The 20,582-nt window shown below is 49.0% G+C and overlaps 1 protein-coding gene across 2 annotated transcripts in view; it reads right to left on the minus strand.

Moving 5' to 3' along the window:
- Window positions 1-20,582, minus strand: part of VWF (von Willebrand factor) — a 134,220-nt gene that overhangs the window by 31,183 nt on the left and 82,455 nt on the right. For both annotated transcript variants that reach the window (XM_036117632.2, XM_078075515.1), the window contains exons 25-37: window positions 19,282-19,438; window positions 18,324-18,482; window positions 17,514-17,649; window positions 14,111-15,489; window positions 11,846-11,962; window positions 11,609-11,749; window positions 11,201-11,344; window positions 8,472-8,636; window positions 7,507-7,550; window positions 7,006-7,183; window positions 2,628-2,848; window positions 2,091-2,283; window positions 1,581-1,922 (exon numbers count right to left, since the gene is read on the minus strand). In XM_036117632.2, the coding sequence (XP_035973525.1) occupies window positions 1,581-1,922; window positions 2,091-2,283; window positions 2,628-2,848; window positions 7,006-7,183; window positions 7,507-7,550; window positions 8,472-8,636; window positions 11,201-11,344; window positions 11,609-11,749; window positions 11,846-11,962; window positions 14,111-15,489; window positions 17,514-17,649; window positions 18,324-18,482; window positions 19,282-19,438 (3,376 nt within the window). The remainder of the gene's footprint in view (window positions 1-1,580; window positions 1,923-2,090; window positions 2,284-2,627; window positions 2,849-7,005; window positions 7,184-7,506; window positions 7,551-8,471; window positions 8,637-11,200; window positions 11,345-11,608; window positions 11,750-11,845; window positions 11,963-14,110; window positions 15,490-17,513; window positions 17,650-18,323; window positions 18,483-19,281; window positions 19,439-20,582) is intronic.

Raw genomic sequence — 20,582 nt, forward strand, 5'->3', positions numbered from 1 at the left:
TTTCCCGACCTCCTTTGCCGCTAAGTGTAGTCACGTGACTACAGTTCTGCCCAATGAACTGTAAGCGCAAATGAAGACTCCAGTAGCGGTTTCCAGGAATCTTGTTTTTTGTTTTTTTCCACCATTTTGACCCAGGAATCTTTTTTTAAAGGACAGCTGTGTGTGTCCTTTGTGCCTTTTCCCTTCTTCACTCCCACTGCCATCTGGAACCCGGATGTGACAGCTAGAGGTCCATCTTAAGCTATGAGAAAAAAGCACACCCAAGTGAGGGCAGAGCAAAAAACTAGAATCCAGTTTGAAACCCAGAAACAGCTGGAGCCACCTCCCTCTGATCAACTGTGTGAGAGAGAATTTAACTTCTCTGTTACTTGAGCCAAATTTAATCCTAACAGATGATGTGAGCCTGTGTATCCTTAGGAAGGTTTATGGGTATTTCTTTTGAATACAGGTATATTGAATCCTTTAAAAAATCCTCTTAAATTAAATAAGGAATCCACAGCTATGAAGAGTTGCCTGGAGAAAAGGTACATGATTCACTTGGCCCACTCTGGCCCTGCTCGACCCCTTCTCACGGTGCCAAGGCAGGTGGCAGGAGTGTCTAAGGATTTAGAGCACCAAGCATTTTCCTGTAAGTGCACAGTGAGTAGCCGGGGGTAGACAAGGAAATTAGTAAGTAGAGAAGGACTATGGCTAACTCAGGAACTATCATTTGCCCCTTGAACTGCAGGCAGGTTGAAACGAGGCACTACCATCTAATGGACTCAGAACAACAGAGTTGGATGGACCCTAAGGGTTGCTCATCCAACCATCTCATTCTGAGATGCAGAAAGCAAGGTCCAGATAGACAGAGAACAGATGATCAGCTCCTGAGCTGGGACTAGGGTGCCCAAGTCCTCCAGCCACAGGCTAGAGTTGCGGCAGTTCTATGATAATAAACTCTGAGACTCCAAGATGCTTGCATATATTGATTTCCCTCCAGAGCAAGTCAGGGATTGTATTCAATAATTGGGGGGTGGGGGCTGAAGTTCAGTGTTCTTTTCATTCCAGCGCCCCCTGAGGCAGGAATCACATCTGATTCATTATGGTATCCCCTGCATGCTAAATGATGAATAAATGCCAAGTCCAAGTAGGAGAGCTGACCCTGGGGAGGCACCTCCACTAGCAATCCCATGGTCTTTCTAATTAAGATGCTTCTTGGTATTTCAGTGGCAAAATTCCACTCACACTTCAACATTCTGCTCAGGCATGGCTTACTCTGTGAGCCTCTGCTAAACTTGGGGTAATTTCAAATCAGAAATGTGACTGGTCATTCTGTACTTTGCTGATGCCTGTATGTGTCCAATACATTAAAGTCACATTTGTCTGAACTATAGAAACGCTTCCATTTACACAGACATTCTACACCCAAATTACTGAAACATCTATCATCTTATTTGATCCTAAATAAGATCCTAGGTAATGGGAAAAGCAGGGATTTTGATCTTTATCACCCAGAAAAAGAATATGAGGCCCAGAGAGGGTTGAGCAAGACCACAATTAGTTGGTCTTCACAACTTTACAGGATGCCTTTGGAGACTCACCACAGAAACTGGTCCTCCTCCAGTCAACACAGACCCCCTTGGTCCGACAGAGGTGGGCATACAAGGCGATCGCCTCACACACCTGCTCCTGGTGGCAACTGTCTTGCTGGCACATGGCGTAAAAGGTGGTTGGAGTGAGGACCTTGTGGCACTCAGCAAACAATTCTGAGAGGAGGACCTGGCAGTGGGAGTTGCTGGAGACGGGACACTGCTCCCAGGAGACTGGTTGGCACGTCCTCCCCAGCTGCTGCACGGTCCATTCCTGGACGAGCGCTCTCCAGTCTGTGGTGACCGTGCCATCCCTCAGCATAAAGTCATTGGCTCCGTTCTCGTCACAGATCCCTAGACAGATGGGGAAAGGCAAGATTGGTAGCCCTGGGTGCCGACATATTGATGTTGGAGACCTGGCCATTCTCCATGCCCGCCAGCTTCTGAACCTTATAATCAACTGGACCCAGAAATACAAGCAGCCAAGAGTCCTGAGACTAGAGCAAAGGAAAAAGTTCTCACCACAGAGACCATACGTCTTTGAAGCAAAGGTCTTGGGGCTGAGCTGCAGCTGGAACTCATTGTTTCGTGGAGTGAACGTGAAGATGTGGCCAAGATGGTTGAGTCTGATCTCATACATGATGGTGCCGTAGACATTGACTTCCATGTCCCCACCCACATATGGGACAGGGACCAATCTCCCATTCACTGTCGGCTGTCCAAAGAAGACAGTGATTCATCAGTAGTCACACAATAAGGAATCCTAGAATTTCACTCTTAGCTTCTTCCCAAAGTTACCGACAGTTCCTACTCTCAACTCCAATGTCATCCACAAACTCTGATATTTGGCAATAGCTCTTCTAAGGTAAAGGAGCGTTGCAGAGCTTGACAGAACAGATTATTAGAATCCTTTACACCCCTCCTAAAAAGGTGGTGCTCTGCTGGTGAGGCAGAAGGCGGAGTCCCTAACAGACACACCAGCTAAAACCAACCAGCAGCGGAGGCTTCTTCGAGGTTCTGTTGCTGCCTTGCACGGGACCCAGAGAAAACACCCCTCACCTGCATATCACTGTGGAGCTCAACTGAGAGGCTGTCATGCTTCACCTCGATGGATTTCATGCAGGCCTGCCTCACCCCAGGGCTGCAGGCACCATTATGGAGAATCACCTCCAGGTCCTGCTCCTTGTTTTGAAATAGGACATATGAACAGCTGCCAGTCAGTGTGAAGTTCTGCCCATCAAAGGTCACGATGTGCCGGGTAGAGCTGCCCATGCACACACCTGGATGGGGAGAGCAAAGGACGGATGTGCAAACTCCAAACTCCCATAAGTGCAAAGAGGCAGGTGTTACCAAGCTGCACACAGTTAACAGAACTGAGAGCTGAATGGGCCCTTTGAGGTCATGCAGTCTAACTTCCTCCTTTTTACGGATTAGGGAACAAATTCTGAGGGATAGAGTAGCTTAGGTAAGTAACACTTGGCCAGTAAATATTTTTCTAGAGAAGGTTTAGAAGGATAAGTATCACATAAAAAAACATGGAAAATTATAGAGCCATACTTCCACTTTAGCATGCGAAGTGAATGATCTCCTCTACAGGGATGCCTTGGCCCAGGAAACAAAGTTAAGTCTCAGGGTTGTTAGGACTTGTTGAAATCATGAGGAGCTAAGCGTATCATGAGCTTATGAGCTCATTGTAAAGAAAGTTCACCTAAAGACACATGTGTCCTCTCAGCTGCCAAGTTTCTAACGGTACAAGAGGCCATGTTGACTTGATCCTTTAAGAGATCACACAAAAGGAATATTTCTGAAGCCAAAACAAATGATTGGGTCTCAGCACTCCCTCATTTGCCACTCATTCATTCACATGATCAGCAAATTCTCAAGGTTCCTATTAAAACACCACTTGGGAATACTAGTCATCTTGCATCTGCATAAGATGATTCTGTAAAAATCCCCCCATGGAAGGCACCACCACCATGCGTGATCTGAAAGTTAATCTTGGACCGAAATGAAGCTGGAGATGAGCTTTCCGGAGCAACCATGACCATAACTATGGTGGTGGGTAAATAAAAGCCCAAGAACTGAGAGGCAGACCCGGTGGGTCAATGAGAATGCATTCATGTCCCTCACTCACACCAGGTCTAGGCAACCTCCATCTGCACGAGTGACCTGTAGGTCAAGCAGCATGGCCACTAACAAAGGAGGGGGCTGGATGCACCAGCTGTCAGAGCTGAGCAGCCTGCTAGGAGCTCTTCCACTCAAAATCTCCTGAGTCCTAGAGTAGATGGTCCCTTCCAAGGGGCAGCACTGAACGCCTTTGGCCCGCTGACACCCATGCTGCAAGTGGCCCAGCTGTGGAGCGTGTCAAGCCTTAAAGAGATCAGCCCCAACTGCTATGAGGATGTAGCAAGTCACAGGCAAAGAAATGGTGTTAGCTCACCTGAGGCCAGTTAGCAGGAGTGGCTCTGCCCACCAGGGCATAAACTGTTACAGTGAAGTGGGTACTTCAGAGCCAGAGAAACTCAAGATTGAATTTGGCTCCCAACCCTTGCTTGTGCTGTGATCTGGGATAAATTACTTCACTTCTGTGATCCTCTCGTGTCCCCGCTGCTGTCTTTGAACTGATAGAGAGGATTTCTGGGCTATGTTTTTAAGCAAAAAAGGCAAAACTCATTTGTGAAGAAGGATAAACCTGGAATGAGTGAGGTCGGTTGCCTGCACGAACGTAGGTGGAAATAAGCAGAAAGGACAGAGGAAAGGGGACAGGGGAGTGACATCCGAGTAAACCTTTCTGTACCTTCTCATATTTGGAGCCAGATTAGTAATTCACATACCGAAAACAAACAAATGAATAAAATCAGCAAGAATGGGGATGAGGGAAACCCAAAACGGAATACAAACAGAAACAAATTAAACTCATGGTAATGAATAACATAACTACACTGTACGGAGGGGAGAAACTAACCTAAATAACTTCAGGGGGAAATGTACTATGTACTCAAAGACAAAAGATAAAAAGAATTGTATACAAATATCGTACTCTAGTTAGTAGATTTGTTTTCCATCCAGGCATTGGTTAGCAAATTCTGAAACTACTTTATGTGTATTCTGGGATTAAGCCAACATAGAAATATATTGTGGATAATGAGAGCCAGGCTCCTCACTGTGTGAGAGAGTGAGCTGGGGATGTCAAAAGGACACGAGTCAAATTGAAAGGACTCCCAGCAGCCAAATCCAGGACCAGCTGACCAAGAAAATAAATAATGCTAGTAATTGATTCTACCCCCTAGAATAAAATAAGAACCGATGAGTCCATATTGATACAAATAATTAATTGAATTAATAAATGACAGAGAAGGAAAAGTTCTTCCTTTCAGTAGAATTCCAACTAGTAAATGTGGAGGGAATGATGGAAATCAAAAATCACTATTTGGCAAATACTACAATAAAAATTGTGTCAGGTAAGGATTACCCATGCATGGTAAACTCAGTGGGTAAAAGTATATATTTCCATAGTTCCAAAATATTTCTGTACATGATCATTATTAACTGCAAGGAAGAAAACAGTAACTTTACAGTGGAAAAATCTGGTAAATACCACCTAAACCAAGTGATCAAACTTAACATCACCTGTAATGAGGCAAATTGATAACATGTACCTCCTCTTGATAAACCAAAAAAGACACAGTATGTCTTCTGGATTATTCTTGACAACATGTATAATCTGACTCTAACTCAAATTGAGGGGCATTCTACAAAATTACTAGCCAGAACTTTTCAAAAAAGGTCAAGGTCATAAATATCAATAAATACTAAGGATCTGTTGCAGATTTAAGGAGACTACAGAGACATGATAACTTAATGCCATGTGTGATTCTGGGTTGAATCCTGCATCTGAACAAAGGACATTAGTGGGACAACGGACAAAAACTAAGATTTTTATGGATGTATTTTACGGATGTTAATTCCTGATTGTGATCATTACACTGTGATTATGTAAGATACTACAATCTGGGTAAAGATATACAGGAATTCTTTGTACCGTTTGTGCAACTTTTTTTGAAAATCTGAAATTATTCAAAATAAGAAGTTTTAAATGGTTTTAATTTAAATTTTTTTAATCCTTAACAAAAAGAGCCTAAATCAAGTTTTACCACTTCTGATGAAAGAGAATATAAAGAGGGGCGCCTGGGTGGCTCAGTTGTTAAGAGCCTGCCTTTGGCTCGGGTCATGATCCCAGGGTCCTGGGATCGAGCCCTGCATTGGGATCCCTGCTCTGCAGGAAGCCTGCTTCTCCCTCTCCCACTCCCCCTGCTTGTGTTCCCTCTCTCGCTGTGTCTCTCTCTATCAAATAAATAAAATATTTTTTTAAAAAAGAGAGAAATATAAAGAGTAAAAAAAAGTCAAGAGTATAAAAGGAGTCCAGAGGAGTATTGAGGGACTGAATTTAAGAAGAAATTTGTTTGCACAAAACTCCTATTGCGTTGTCTCACACCCCCAGGTGCCCCACTAAGGACAAATGGGACACCTGAGCCTTATGAACAGGACTTTCGAGAGGCCCCTTCCAGAGAGGGGTCTGCGTCCCACAAGCGGGACACACCCCTGTCCTGGGGGCAGGCAGCCCAAATTGGGATTAAGGAGCTGTTTTAACTCTAACTCAAGTTTAAGGTTTTGATTCTTACACGGGGATGGGCACCGAATTACCAAGTTGAGAGTTTGTTTTATAATGTAAAGGAACCATAGAACTTATTATGAATAAGCAGAAATGATGAGGTCTGGTAGCATTCTTATCCAGACCAGGGAGATCATTTATCCCACTAAATAAATAGTCAAGGGAGGGTGGGGTATAAAATACAGTGTAGTTTTTATCCCACTGGTTGTGTTTGTTCAACATAGTAATTATGCTGAGTAGGTATTGCCAAACACAGCCATTTCTCCCAACCATGAGGCAGAGGGCTGACCCACCCCCATGGATGAATGCCCTCCACGGGTCTGCACAAGAAGGACTTGACTATGTCCTCCTCTTACACCAGGCCACTGTGATGACGTACCACAGCACCCAGCTCCCATACAGCTCTAGGTGTGAGTGGAGTGAAGAGTTTTCTGGGGGCATCACTCTCACTGCTACACTTCTCCAGCATAGACTCCTAAAGGCTGACTTGCCAACAGCCAAGCTGAGCTCTGACCTCAGAAAATCAATTCTTTCTTCTTGTTATGCCTTATCTGGGGAAGTGCTTTCCAAAGACACAGGAGAACAGTGATCCCTGGGACTGAATGAAAACACGTCTAAAGGACACAAAGGGGAGGAAACATGGGTGAAGGGAGCACTCTGCATATAGTGAGGAGGGAAAGGGCCTTCTGGTCTACCTCTCTGCACAGCCATGCTAAAAGTACTGCCCCTATAACACTGTCCAGGCTGGTAAAGCAATGGACTCACAGGGGCAGGTCCAGCGGCAGCCACAGGTTTCCTCCACCCTGAGAGGGGGCTGGCCATTGGGGCAGGAAGGCCTCGGCCCTCGGTCACAGTTGACCCGATGACTCTTCAGCAAGGTCTGGCCATCTGGCAGGCAAGTCACTGTGTGGCACTGGTCTGGCAAGGTCCAGACGTCCCCGGGCTGCAGAAGAAAAGAGCAGATTCAGGCAAGCATAGGCTGAGTCAGTCCTGCCCTGAGCCCATCAACTGGGCAACTGACCCCCTCTAAGGACACAGAGACTAGGACTTGCACATGGGCCCAAGCAGCAAGAAGGCAGAACACAAGATTTACAGGTAAAAACCTACACACACACACACACACACACACACACACACACACACACACAAGCAGGATATAATGGTAAGAGCAAGAACCAGACCAAGACAGAAGGAGGAACAAGGGGGAAAAAGCACCCCAAATACTCATTCTGATCTTTTTTTCAAAGTCAGCTGAAAGGAACTCACCCTCTTCTCGTTCCCATCCTCATCCACACAAACTCTAACGAACCCTGAAACAGACACAAATAAGATCTGAGGTCCCACTCATTATGCAGAAGTTCCAAGCCATTCAAGATGTCTGCTTGGACACCCAGCTTGTCTGTGAAGTGGACTTCACTCTGCAAAGGATCTGAGAGGGTTCAACCATGAGGATGCGGGTCCACCAAGCTAAGAGGTGGCCATCCTGCGGTTTTTTTCCGGCATGCTTTGCGGTTCTTAGTAATTATGGCAACAACAGTAAGAACACAGAAATCCCTACAGTGCATAGTCAGGATCTCCTTTTCCCATTTCGTATGTAGACCAGTGCCTAGTGAGGGGAAGGAGGAGGAAATGAGGCAAGATCCCCAAAATGTGAAAGAGATCTTTAAGAGTCCTGCCAGGAGAGCTACCTTCAGCAGGAAAGGGCAATAACTCTGTAGTAGGTATTGACTCACAGCTAGTTACTTAAGGAATATAAATAAAAACAGGTAAAAAAAATCATATATAGTAAAAAAAAAATTTTAAGTCAATTCAAACTATGATACTTTGGTATTAGATTCTATGTTGCTGTTTTTCTAAGGCCCTGTATACTCATGCTGAGAGTGAATATAGGGCGTGGGGAAGAAGACCATGGTCTGCGGGACACTGGGGTTCCCTGCTTCTGTCTTCCACTTCTTTGTCCAAAATCACTCTGCACAAGTAAGCACAGGCTGTCTCTGCTAAAGTCTTGATGGGCAGTTAGGATGGAAGGAGGGCTATACACAGAGAACTTTCTGGTACCCCCTTGGGTGTTTTAGTATGAACTTCCCATGAGCAGAAACTTAAAGGTCCCGGTCTATGTAACTGTCTTCATCAAGGCCTGGCCAACCTCAGGCCAACCTCAGGTCTCTAGAATGGGTTTTGTTTTTGTGTTTTGTATTTTGAGGGAGTAAAAAAGACATGAGGAGACTCACCAGAGCACAGCTTGTGGAAGAAGGAATTTCCTAGGGTGGCCATGGTGGAGAGATCTTCGATTCGCTGGAGCCTCAGCACGTTGGAGCCGGCGTTTGGGCCTGCCAGCCTCCTCAGCTGGGCCTCATCATACCGATCCCCGATTCCAATGGGGAACACTGTCACTCCTGGGGTTAGCAGAGGAACGAGAAAGGGTCTGTGTCAACCTGCTTTGGTAAGCTGGGCCCCAAATGGACAGAGCTGCAGCTGTACCCAGCATCTGTACAGAGCCTCGTATTTTCCAGACGGGTCACATAAACCGACCCTGGGAACAAGACATTCAGTCAGTCAACCAACGTTAATGACACCACCCTGTGCCGGGTACGATTCTAAGCAATGGGGACACAGTGAGCCGAGCAGATGAAGTCCCTGTCTTTGTGGACCTTGCCCTAGGCAGAGACAGACACCAAACACAAAAATAAGTAAATATCCAGCATTTCAGATGTGTATGAGTGCTTAGGAAAAAAACAAAATGTGATATGAGGATGCGAGTGCCCAGGGGTAGGAGCGGGAGTTGCTGTTTCATGCAAGGTGGCTGGAGAAGCATTTGGTGAAGAGATGACATCCGAGCAGAGACCTGAAGTAAGGATTGAAGGAGCCACGAGGATATCCCAAGCAGAGAGAACAGTGAGCACAAGGGCTCGAGCAGAAGTATGAGTGCATGCTCCAGGGTGGTGGGAACAGAGCAGATAAGAGGGGGTGGAGCACAGACCATGCAAAGCTTCATAGGCCACGTAAGGACATAACATGTTCTCTGAATGAAATGAGAAGCCAGCCAAGACTATGGAGCTAAGGAGTGACATGGGCTAACCAATTTTTTTAAAGATTTGTTTATTTTAGAGGGGGGAGGGGCAGAAAGAGAGGGAGAGAGAGAATCCTCAAGCAGACTCTGCACTGAGCATGGAGCCCAACATGGGGCTCGATCCCAAGACTCTGAGATCATGACCTGAGCCAAAATCAAAAGTTGGGCCCTTAACCGACTGAGCCACCCAAGCGCCCCTGGGCTGACCAATTTTTAAAGGGTCGCTACAGCTGCCATGTTTATTATGAACTACAGGGGACAAGGGTGGTGGCTGGGGTTCCATCAGAAAGCTCTTACAATAGTCCAGGTGGGAGACAAGGGTGACAGTGGTGGGTGTGGTATGGTGTGGTGGGCTTCTCAATATCTTCTGAAGGCAGAGCTGTAGTTTGTGGATGGACTGGACAGGGTCTGAGAGAGAAAGAGGAATCACTGATGCTGAAGTTTTGGGCCTGAGCAGCTGGAAGGATGGAATGCCATTGTCTAAGATGGGAAAGACTGTGGAAGGAGATTCAGATGTGAATTTGGTTTATGTTGAGTTTCTCTTTAGAACATCGAGGTGGAGTCAAGGTGAGAGATCCAGGCAGGAGACAGGAATATTGAGGTCAGCAGTGTATGAATGGATTTAAACCCATGACACTAAAGGAGACCACCCAGGGGGTGAGTGTAAGAAGAGAAGAGAAAATGTCACAGGCCTGAGCCCGGAGTATGTATGTGCCCATTAATAGATGAGAAACTGAGGCTTTGAACAGTTCAATGACTTGCCCTAGAGCATGTCTATTTCCCCCAGACTGCAACTGCTTCCCTTCCAGATGAAAGTCTTTCTTGGGGTTCATGAGAGAAGAAGTGTCTCCATCCTGAAATTCCCCAATTCAGTTCTCCGGAAAGTTCTAGGTATTTGCAGTTGGCTTAAGGTTAGAGCTGATTTTCTACCAGCAACTTTTCTGTTCTTGTTAGCTCATTGTATCATCCAAATGTATATCCTTTCCCTTTTAGGGTCCTTTTCCCTAAAATAATCAATTTTATAAACATGTCTCCTTCATTCATTCAACAAACATTAGATGGCCCCCTATTTTGTGCATCAGGCACAGATGACAGGAAAATAAGCAAGCTGTTGCCCTTGCCCTCAAAGACCCCCAAGTTCTGCAAGAAGCAGATATGTAACAAACAAATACAATGTCACTTGCACGTGTTGAGTTGTTCAGATGTGGTACAGAAAAGGGAGTGGATAACTCTCTTAGAAAGACATCAGAGCAAAGACAACTCCAGAGCAGGGTTTTGAAGGATGACCAAGTCTCCAGGTGGCCACTTGAGGACTTAACATCGTTCCACTCACCCAGCGCCTCCTGGGCACCATGCCATCTGCCCTGGCTCACATTCCATTGCTATTCACAGCACAAGTTCACACGGGGCACCAAAGCTGGGTCATGCCCACACCTGTCCCTGTCCTAAAGCTGCACCCTTTCTCTTGTCCAACCAGCACCCCACCCACACCTTTTAGGCTGGTACTGGAAGAGGTGTGATGGTTCCCACGGCCCCATGAGTCACTCTGGCCTCAGACATGGTGAGAGTGGGGACAGAGCAAGGACACCACCTCAAAAAGGAAAGGTGTGAAAGTCTGACCCAGCCCTGGACACAAAGGAAAAATCTGGAGAAATTACAGGTGACAGCCGAAAGCATGCAGACCAATGAAGGACAAACACATATTTATTACTGTTTGGTTTCTAAGTAACATGGGGATTGGGCGGCTTCCTGCTGTTTGAAACCAGGCCACAGGTAGCTCTGCAGCACTCACAACCATCCAGGCCACCCGAAAGCATCCCCTCCCCCCCAGCCCACTTTCAGTGCTCTAGTGGTTTAGGAGAGTCTCGGGATCATACACTGGACACTTACGGTTGGACGTGGCGGCATCGGCTGCAGCATCCACTGAATCCGCAGAGACATCCGTGACGAGGATGACCACTGCCTTCGAGGCTCCGGGCCTGGCACCATGCACTTCGGAGGTGACATATCGCACAGCATAGTCCAAAGCATCCCCTGAGAATGGAAAACAGCCCACACCGAGTCAGTCCTGACAGCAGGAACGCCGGGCATCCTGTCTCATGGCAGATCCTTAGGTGGTCAAAATGGAACGATTCAGAGACAGAGAAACACACACTGAGATCCAGAAGAGCAGCTAGGCCCGCACACTTTCCCAGAAAGGAAACTAGCCCAACGAGCCAAGGGACCGGCCAAGGTCACTCAGTCCCGGATGCCAAGAATTGAGACCAGACGAAGCTCCTGGCCGCAGCAGCAAGTTACCGATGTGGCTGAGGCCTCCCTCCCGCTGCATGAGGTCCACGTGGCTCAGGAGGTGAGCTTTCTCATAGGCCACGTTCCATGGCACGGCCGTGGTGGTGGAGCTCCCGTATTGCAGCACCGAGACCTGCGTGAGCCGGGGCCCTGACAGGAAAGATGACGTGGGAATCACAGCCTGGATCGGGCGGAGCCCCCCAGAAAGCACTCCTTCCCCACCGGCTCCTCCAGGACACCACTCACCTAGATTAGCTCTTGAAATGAAAGCCTTGGCAAAACTCTTCATCTCCTCAAAGTAAGAATTGGGAAAACTGGAGGAGCCGTCCAGGAGGAGGGCCACGTCCAGGGGCTGGCTGCAGTCTGTGAAGAGAGCAGAGGGTGAGCACACAGGGGCTGGCTGCCAGGCCCCCTGCAGTGCACAGCACATCCAAGGGCGAGCAGGATGCTGCCGGCCGCTTGGCACCACAAAGGGGAGGGTGTCTCCCCTGGTCCTGCACGGTGGGAACACGGGCCAGGGAGGAGCGAGAGGGGCCCATGAGTGCCCCAGGTCTGGACATACTGGAAAGGCAGTTTATATGCCTATAGATGAAAGCGAGAGGCATTGGCTCCCTCAGTAACTGGAGGCTGCAACTCTTCTAGAACTGAACAAAATACCAGAACAGCACAACAGGGAGATGGATGGCTAAAGGAGATGGAGTGGCAGCTGAGGGCTGGGGAACGAGCTTGTGTGCTGTCAGGTGTTAGGGCCGGTGAAGGTGCTGTAAGGTGGTCCAGCTGTACGTGACTGGCGCTCGTGGTAATGTTTGGGCAGAGCCATGATCACAGTGCAGAAACAACCTCTGGCCGAAAAGCCATCCCGAGATTTGATAAGACGATGCTACTACTGTTCTCAGCACAAATACCACAAGAATGTCAATAAATCTGTGGCTCTGGTTAAAACCAAAACCAAGACACAAAGGCACTTACAACAACTGTGAGGATCAGGAGACGTTTAAAGAAAGTTATTCTGGTGTTAGTCTTTCATTCCTTGGGTAAATACCCAATAGTGGAATTACTGGATCATATGGTAATTCTATTTTTAACTTTTTGAGTAACCTCCATACTCTTTTCCACCAATTTGCATTCCTGCCAGCAGTGCACAAGGATTCCTTTTTTTCCACACCCTTGAAAAGATATAGGCATCCCTCTGTTTATAGCAGCATTATTTACAGTAGCCAAGACATGGGAAGCAGCCCAAGGGTCCATCCATAGAGAGTGGATAAGAAGATGTGGTGTAAATACAAACACACACACACACACACACACACACACACACACACACTGTACTATTATTCAGCCATGAAGAAGAATGAAGTATTGCCATTTGCAACAACGTGGATAGAACTAGAGGGCTGACCTAATGCTAAGTGAAATAAGTCAGAGAAATACAAATACCATATGATTTTACTCATATGTGGAATTCAAGAAACAAAACAAACAAAGAAAAAAGAGACAAACAAAAAAAAAAACAAACTCTTAACTACAGAGAACTAACTAGTGGTTGCCAGAGGGGAGGTAGGGAGGAGGGGTGAAATAGGTAAAGGGAATTAAGAGCACACTTATCGTGATGAGCACTGAGAAATGTGTAGAATTGTTGAGTCACAATGGTGTACACCTAAAACTAATATGACACTGTGTGTAAATTATACTTCAATTAAAAAAAAACAATAAAGCTCTTAGGAAAAAAAAATAAGTTAGTTATTCTGGATGGTCCCGAATACTCCAAGGAATGTCTTGAACACTCTGCTCAAGAACTAGGACCTGATTAGACATTAGCATCAGTTAAGAAGGCAGTCACCTAGCTCTGGTGGCAACCAGTTTTTGAGCACTTGGCTATGTGCAGAGTACTGTTCTAAGCATTTTACAAGCACTATTGTTATCCCCATTTTACAGATGAGCAGACATATACACAGAGGTACTCGCTCAAAATTACCCCCAAATTATTACCAAAAATAAATTGCCCCAAATTACCCAGCTGGTAAGGGGCAAGAGTTGAATTTCAAACTAAGGTGGTCCGGCTCCAGAATCCGAGGGGTAAACCTGTCACCTAACTTCCTGGCCTTGCCTCAGAGATCACCAGCTACTTAGAGTGATTGTATCCATCCAGCGTGGTCAAAGCTGAGAGCCACTACATTTAACAGGTTACCTCCAAGCAAGGCATGGGATTGGGTAGTGATGAGGCTGTGTGATAAAGCAAGACTTGTATTTTTCACTCTATATCCTTGACATTGTTCACATTTTAACAATAGCCTCGAGTAACCTTTGAATTTACAAGCACACTCAATAAGAAAAGATCCTCCCACCGCAAAAGATCACAGATGCAACTCCCTGGCTGGGAGGTGAGGAAACAAGGCCCTCTAAAGGCCAGGGTTTGACTGAAGGCACAGAGCAGGGAAGCAAGATTGAACCCAAGAATTGCACCTCCGCCAGCCCTCAGCAGCCCTCACATCAGGCAAGGTGCCCACCGACCTGGGGTGGGGGCGAGGGTGGGGGGCTGCGGCCCCTCTCCAGAGCAGCACCTCTGCAGCACCAGATCAGGCGCCTCTCGGGGGAGCGTCTCAAAGTCCTGAATAAGGATGGGGGCATTGGGCCAGCTAATACTCTGCAGCTCCTGCACATCGGCGTGAGGGCCCACTCCAATGGGCACCACCTGGATGTCTCCAGGCATCCGCTTGATCTCATCAGAGGCGGGGTTTCCTGTGACCATGTAGACCAGGTTAGGGACCTGCTCCCGATCCCCCTGGCTGACAGAGAAGCTGTGTTCAGACAGGTACTGCAGGGCCAGCCCGGTGTTGGTCCTGTTGCCGCCCCGGTATCGGATCTCCCGCACGTGCTGCAGGACCTCCGCCTTGGCCTGGGTGTCGCTGAAGGTGTGCTCCACGGCCACCGTGTAGGAGTACTGCAGCACCGTGACACGGATGCTGTCCTGGCCCACGTCCATCCGCTGAATCACCTCCTCCATGAACTCCTTGCTCTTGTTAAAGTTGGCCTCACCAATTTTGTCCGACCCTTCCAGGACAAACACCACATCCAGAACCATGGAGTTCCTTTTGGGTCCCGATGAGGGAACCCCCAAGAGCTCCGGACCCACAGTGACTGGGACCATAGAGGGGTGCTGAGTAGGGGCAGGTGCTTCCGGGGCAAGGTCACAGAGGTAGCTGATAATCTCGTCTCTTCGCTCCTCCAGCTCGTCCACACCACTGAGCACAAAGGCCTTGTTCTCGGGGGCCTGCTTCTCGATGTTTCGGATCTGCTTGAGGTTGGCGTGGGGCCCGATGCCCACGGGGATCACAATGACTTTCTTCTTCTTCAGGCCCTGCACGTAGCGGACCAAATTCCGGGCCAGCCTCGGGGGCTCCTGGCTGGCCATGAGGAGCAGCGTGATGCGGGACGCTTCGGGGCGGTTGATCTTGCCGAAGATCTGGAACAGTGTGTACTTCAAGACCTCGCTGGTGGAGGCCACCTCGCTGCCCACGTACTTCACCTGGCTGGCAATGCGCCGCAGCTCCGAGGGTCGCTTCCGGTCCTTGAGCTCGATGTAAGCATGGGAGCCATCGTGGTACTCCACCACGGCCACGCGGATCCGCTTCTGAGAGATGTGCAGACGCTCCATCATGCCCACCACAAAGACTTTCAGCACTTCAAACTCGTCCTCAGACAGCTTGGAGGAGCCATCTAGCAGGAAAACCAGGTCCAGAAGCTTGCTGCAGTAGAAGTCATGGAGAGGTGGCTCTGGGGTGTCCTCCACATACGGGGTGGTGGAGCCAATGGGGCCTTCCGTGGGGGGCACCACGAGGCCTCCAGGTTCCCTGCAGGCCTCACAGGTGAGGTTGACGCCCTCACAATGACTGCAGTAGGGAGAGAAAACCAGAAATGGTTCAGGAAGGACCTCTGGGCACTTCTCAGCCTTATCTAGAACCATTCCAGCCTTCCCAGAGAACGACCTGCCAGGCCTACCTGAGCTGAGCTCCCAGGGACCACTCCCCTACCCAAGTGGCACATCATTTTTTAACATAGGTCCCCAAATAGCACCCCTACACATGCAGCAAAGGCCTTCCTTTATTCTAGAAGCCAAAGCTCCAACCCCTCGTAGCACCTGAGGAAGACTCTTTCTTGCTTCTAGGCCATCCACACAGCCCTTCAAAGTCAATGTCTTTTCAACCTACACCTCTAGCAGCATAAATATTTAATTCTAATCCAAACTCTCTCCCAAGTGTCTCCAAAAACAAATATCGCTCTAAAATGTTGATGCTGGCCAAGGCATGTGAATGTCCTATTGAAGATAAATGCTTTACCACATTTACTGTACCAAAATTTAAGCTGAATAAATTTTGTACCATGTTTAATACACTGGGCCTTAAGAAAAACAGAAAAAAGTGGAATGAAAACATTTTGGAAAGATGAACAAAGATTCAAAATCCCGACTTTAACCCAAAACAAAGTTGGAAATAGTATTCAGGAAGGTCCAAGATGTTAGGGGAAAAGACAGTGGCTCGATCATTCCTCCAACAACCATGTGGTGAGCACCTGTCGTGTGCCAGGGAGAGGCTAGGCCCTGCACCGAGCCCCAAGCACATACCCCAAGTCTGTAGCAGAGCCTTTGCCCTCCCATAAATTCCAGCACTACCAGGCCAAGTTTCCAGTCCCTTCTGGTCACTCCTCACCAGTGTCCTAGAAATGGCAAGGTATGCCAGACCACAGGTGAAATCAAGTTGCCCTATGGGAGAGACCCATAGAGGCCAGGACTTTCTCCTATTCTGACGCTCTGCCTTTGAAGTAACTTGCCTTCAGCACCCCCAATAAAGCCGAGAGGCAGCAGTGCCCTGAGCCCTGAGAAGCGTCCCCTGTGGCTTGCCTCCCAGGTGATGTCCCCAGCCTGCTTTGGAATTACCGTCCACAGCTGTCTGAAGCCAAGGTATGCACCCTGGTAGCTGCCCTTCCCCACGGGCCAGCAGGGGGAGGTTGGGAGAGGGCTCTAAGCTCTCATGCCTGTGTGGCTCAGAACCCCAAGCCAGTGTTGGATTCATCCCCTTCTTTATTCCTCACAGCCTCTGTTTCAACAAGGGGAAGGAAGGCAGGCAGGATCTTACTGGAAGTTAATTCCTACTTCCCCGTGGCCCACACGATTTATTGCTTCAATCCTTCGTTAACAATGCATGAGTGACATACTTTCTAGTTTCCTGTGTCTGCTAGAAAAATTACCCCAGGCAGTGTTCCCCCTTGTTTGTACAGATGGCGGCAGCAGGATCTGATTCTGGCAGCTGTGGCCACAGCCCTTCCCCAGAAAATTTAAGTTCTCAAGTTCAAGTTCCCCTAAGGCTCTATCAGTGTCAGGGTGTGGTGGTAAACACATCAACATCTGAATACATGTTCCCTACTTAGGAGCAGAGCTTCAGAAAGCTCAGAGCCCACCCTGAGGACTCCTTCTCACCTCCACAAAGGCCAGTTCCCAGAGGCAATCCTAGTGAGAGCCCGGGGTGCAGTGATGAGTGTCTTCCCTCCCAAATACGAAAGTCCCATCCGGGGACCTCGGCTGTGGCCCCAAGGTGTCTATGTCACACTAAGGGGTTAGGGCTCTGAGTAAAGAAGAAATTTGACTTCCAAAGGCACCTGTCCTTGGGCTAGATGTGACCTCCAGGGGCAGCAAGAGTACCTCTTTCCTTAAGTGAGAAGAGGCTAAAAACCCCAGCCTCTTAAGAGGTGTTTTCTAGGGAAGCAATGTGGTCTGTTCTTAAAGAAAGAGAGGCAAATTCTAGAAATAAAACAAACCCAACACTCAACTTCTCAATCCACACAGCAGAGTTCTTCCCTGAGCAGGACCCTGAGAAGAGAGTGAGACCCTTCACTTCAAACACCAGGAGGTCTGTTTTACCAAATCTGGCAGTGCTCGGGGTCATCGGGGTTCAAGGTGATCTTCTTTCCTGGGGCCAAGCGACGACCAGCCACCTCACACACAGGACAATCTTCAGGGTCGATGCAAGTCTGCAAAAGCTCGTCCAGGATTTTCCCTGCATGACCCATCCCTCGTTAGCAGGCAAAACTCTCACCTTTCCCACAAGGAAGACTCAGTTTTAACTTACGGGGCCCATCCCGGAAGCTGGTTCTGCCTGCCTCCCCCAAGGGGCACCTCAGCACTTAGGGAGCAACTTTCCCTCTTTGGGCCTTGATTTATCCCTCTGCCAGACCGGGCAGGGGTCTTCCTTCACCCTCCCTCACCACACCCAAGCCTCAGGACAGATGAAATCTCCTCTCCAAGGGTCATTTCACGCCAGCAAAGAATGTAGCTGATGACCCCACGTCTGTGCTACCCCCTAGAGTTGCCAGTAGCCACAGGCGACTAGTTAAATTTAAATGTGAATTGACACTAAACAAAACTGAAAATTCAATTCCTCAGACAGGGAGGAACTTTTCCACTTCAGCAGAACTTTCCCATCCTGGCAGAACCTTCTATCAGAAAGCGCTCTCGGTGATAAGCCCGTGAATAGGGGTGCCCCAGCACACCGTACAGGGGCTCAGCCTGACAAAAGCCTGGCTGGCCTGGCTTGGATGAGAGGCCACCTAGAAGCAGAGCCAAAGGGCTAGGGATGGGGACAGGGCAGCGCTGGGCGAGGCCGAGGAGGAGCACGAGGGGGAAGCGCCCTTCCTGAGAGCCCAGCCCAGCCCGCCGGGGCAGGCGCCTTACCTGGAGGGCAGTGTGCATGGCAGCCTTCGACACACTGCACGGGGCACGCCAGCGGCTCGGGGTGCTGGCACGTGGTGGGACAGGCAGGGGCACAGCTGTTATAGCGCCACTCGCACTCATACCCATTCTCGTGGAGATTCCTCTCCTCGCAGTTCTGGGCTGTGTAGACAGAACACGATCGGTCTGTGCAACCCGAGAAGCCAGGACTGCACCCAAGTCCCCCAAAGAGATGGTGGTGAGACCCACGGGGGTGATGGCCCTGGGGGAGGTGACGGTGATGGCGGGGAACTAAGCAGCATGGCAGTCACCAGTATTTGAGGCCGCCAGGGTTTTAAAGCACCTAACCGGGGGGCGCCTGGGTGGCTCATTCAGTCAGACATCTGCCTTCAGGTCAGATCATGATCTCAGGGTCCTGGAATCGAGTCCTGGGTCAGGCTCCCTGTTCAGTGGGGAGTCGCTTCTCCCTCTCCCTCTGCCCTTTCCCCTGCTTGCACTCTCTCTCTCAAATAAATAAAATCTTTAAAAAAATAAATAAATAAAGCACCTAACCAGGAACCAAATGGTTCTGAATCAGTTTACCATATAAAAACAATCAGCTGCTCACAACCGAGGAAGAAAGACTCTATAGAAAAGTATGTGTTGCTCATTCACACTGGCAAATATAATAGCATCTAATTAAAGATACTGAATTTAATCACTATACTGACTTCCCTCTTCTCTTCATCGCTGCTCCACCTTCCCCCTCTTCTGGAATTTTTCTACATATTGATGTCTTCAATCGCTGTCCCCCGTCCCTCCTCACTCACATCAATGTCCTAACTTCCTTCAGGCCTCAGCCATCCATCCCCAGACAGGCGCTCTGTCTTCTCTCCCACAAAGGAGTCCTCCTGCACCCCCACTTTGAGGTTTTAAAGTCTGAGGGAGGCTACGTGCCACCACAAGGGACATGAGGACTCACGACACAGAGTGGCTGTCCTCCAGGCCACCGCCTTGCCATGCTGGGCACACACATGGGCGTAGGCAGCAACAGCGTCACAGAAGCAGGCGCAGTCCCCGGGGGACTCACAGGAGCAAGAGTCGTAGATGCAAATGTCCAGGTAGGGCTCAGGGTCCACCTGCAAGGGAGCCTCGTGGTGACCTGGGCCTGGGCACTTAGCAACTCTGGCTCTCGGTGGGCGAGAACATTCTGGGGGTCAGGGTAGGGCAATGGGGCCCCGGGTGGAAGGAGACATGCTGGTCAGTGGCCCAAACAGGGAGTGGGTACAGAGGCATAATTCCCAGCTTCTCATCTGGACTCCAATAAGAAAAGTTGAACACAGGAGTGCTGCTGGCCTTCCATAGAATGTAATATGCCTTAGACTTTTCCAGAACATTCTCTTCGATCCATCTTTCCACATACCTGCTCCACTAGCCAGCCATCCCCATAACCCACTCCCAGCCTCATGGCTGTTTGGGTGTTTCGACATAAAACAAACAGACATACAAGCTGGTCACCTTCCTCCCTTGCCTCATTCAGCAAAGCGAAGGAGGACACACATTAGGACTGCTCACATTGCCTCGCTGAGCTGCTGTGGTGCTATTCCGCTGGACAGCCGGGCTGGCCTGGGCCCCCCTGGACTCTGCCCCCAAGCCCACCCACCCCCCACCCACACTGAACCACAGTAACCACTTCCCACCTCCCCCGCCCCCACACACACAGCTGCCCACATGGGCCTTCTCCAAGGTAGTGGTGATAGGAATGAATCCAGACACTAAGTGGGTCATTGTGCCCAAGGCATTCCAACAATCCTGATTTCCCTGGACGCCTGGCTCTCGGCATTCCTCCAACTCAGATGCCCAGGGTTTCCACCTAACCGGGCACTTCTGTACACTCTCTGGAGCATCCTCAGGGACTACCAATCAGGGGGTGGGAAGAGAAGGAGCGCTGAGGTACAGGAATTCAGCCAGTCGCTCCCATGTGTGGTGCCACAGGGCAGCGTGTGTGTACGTGGCTGTGTCCATGTATATATGTAACTATGTACACGAACCCACACATACACCCACATACATCTGCACGTACAGAGAGAACGTGAGTTCAACTTTGGGGAACTGCTTGTCGCCATTTGAGATAAAGACCCGAAAAGAGGTCATAAAAGGAGGCCTGAAAATCCCTAGAGTCTAGGCCAGAGAAGAGTTTCTGTCAGACAAGAAGCCGGAGCTCAAGGGTTTTGTGAGGGCAGAGGGTGCTCAGGCCAGGCATGCAGCAAGAACAAGAAGATG

The sequence above is a fragment of the Halichoerus grypus genome, chromosome 6 (assembly GCF_964656455.1).
Source record: "Halichoerus grypus chromosome 6, mHalGry1.hap1.1, whole genome shotgun sequence".
Taxonomy (NCBI): Eukaryota; Metazoa; Chordata; class Mammalia; order Carnivora; family Phocidae; genus Halichoerus; species Halichoerus grypus.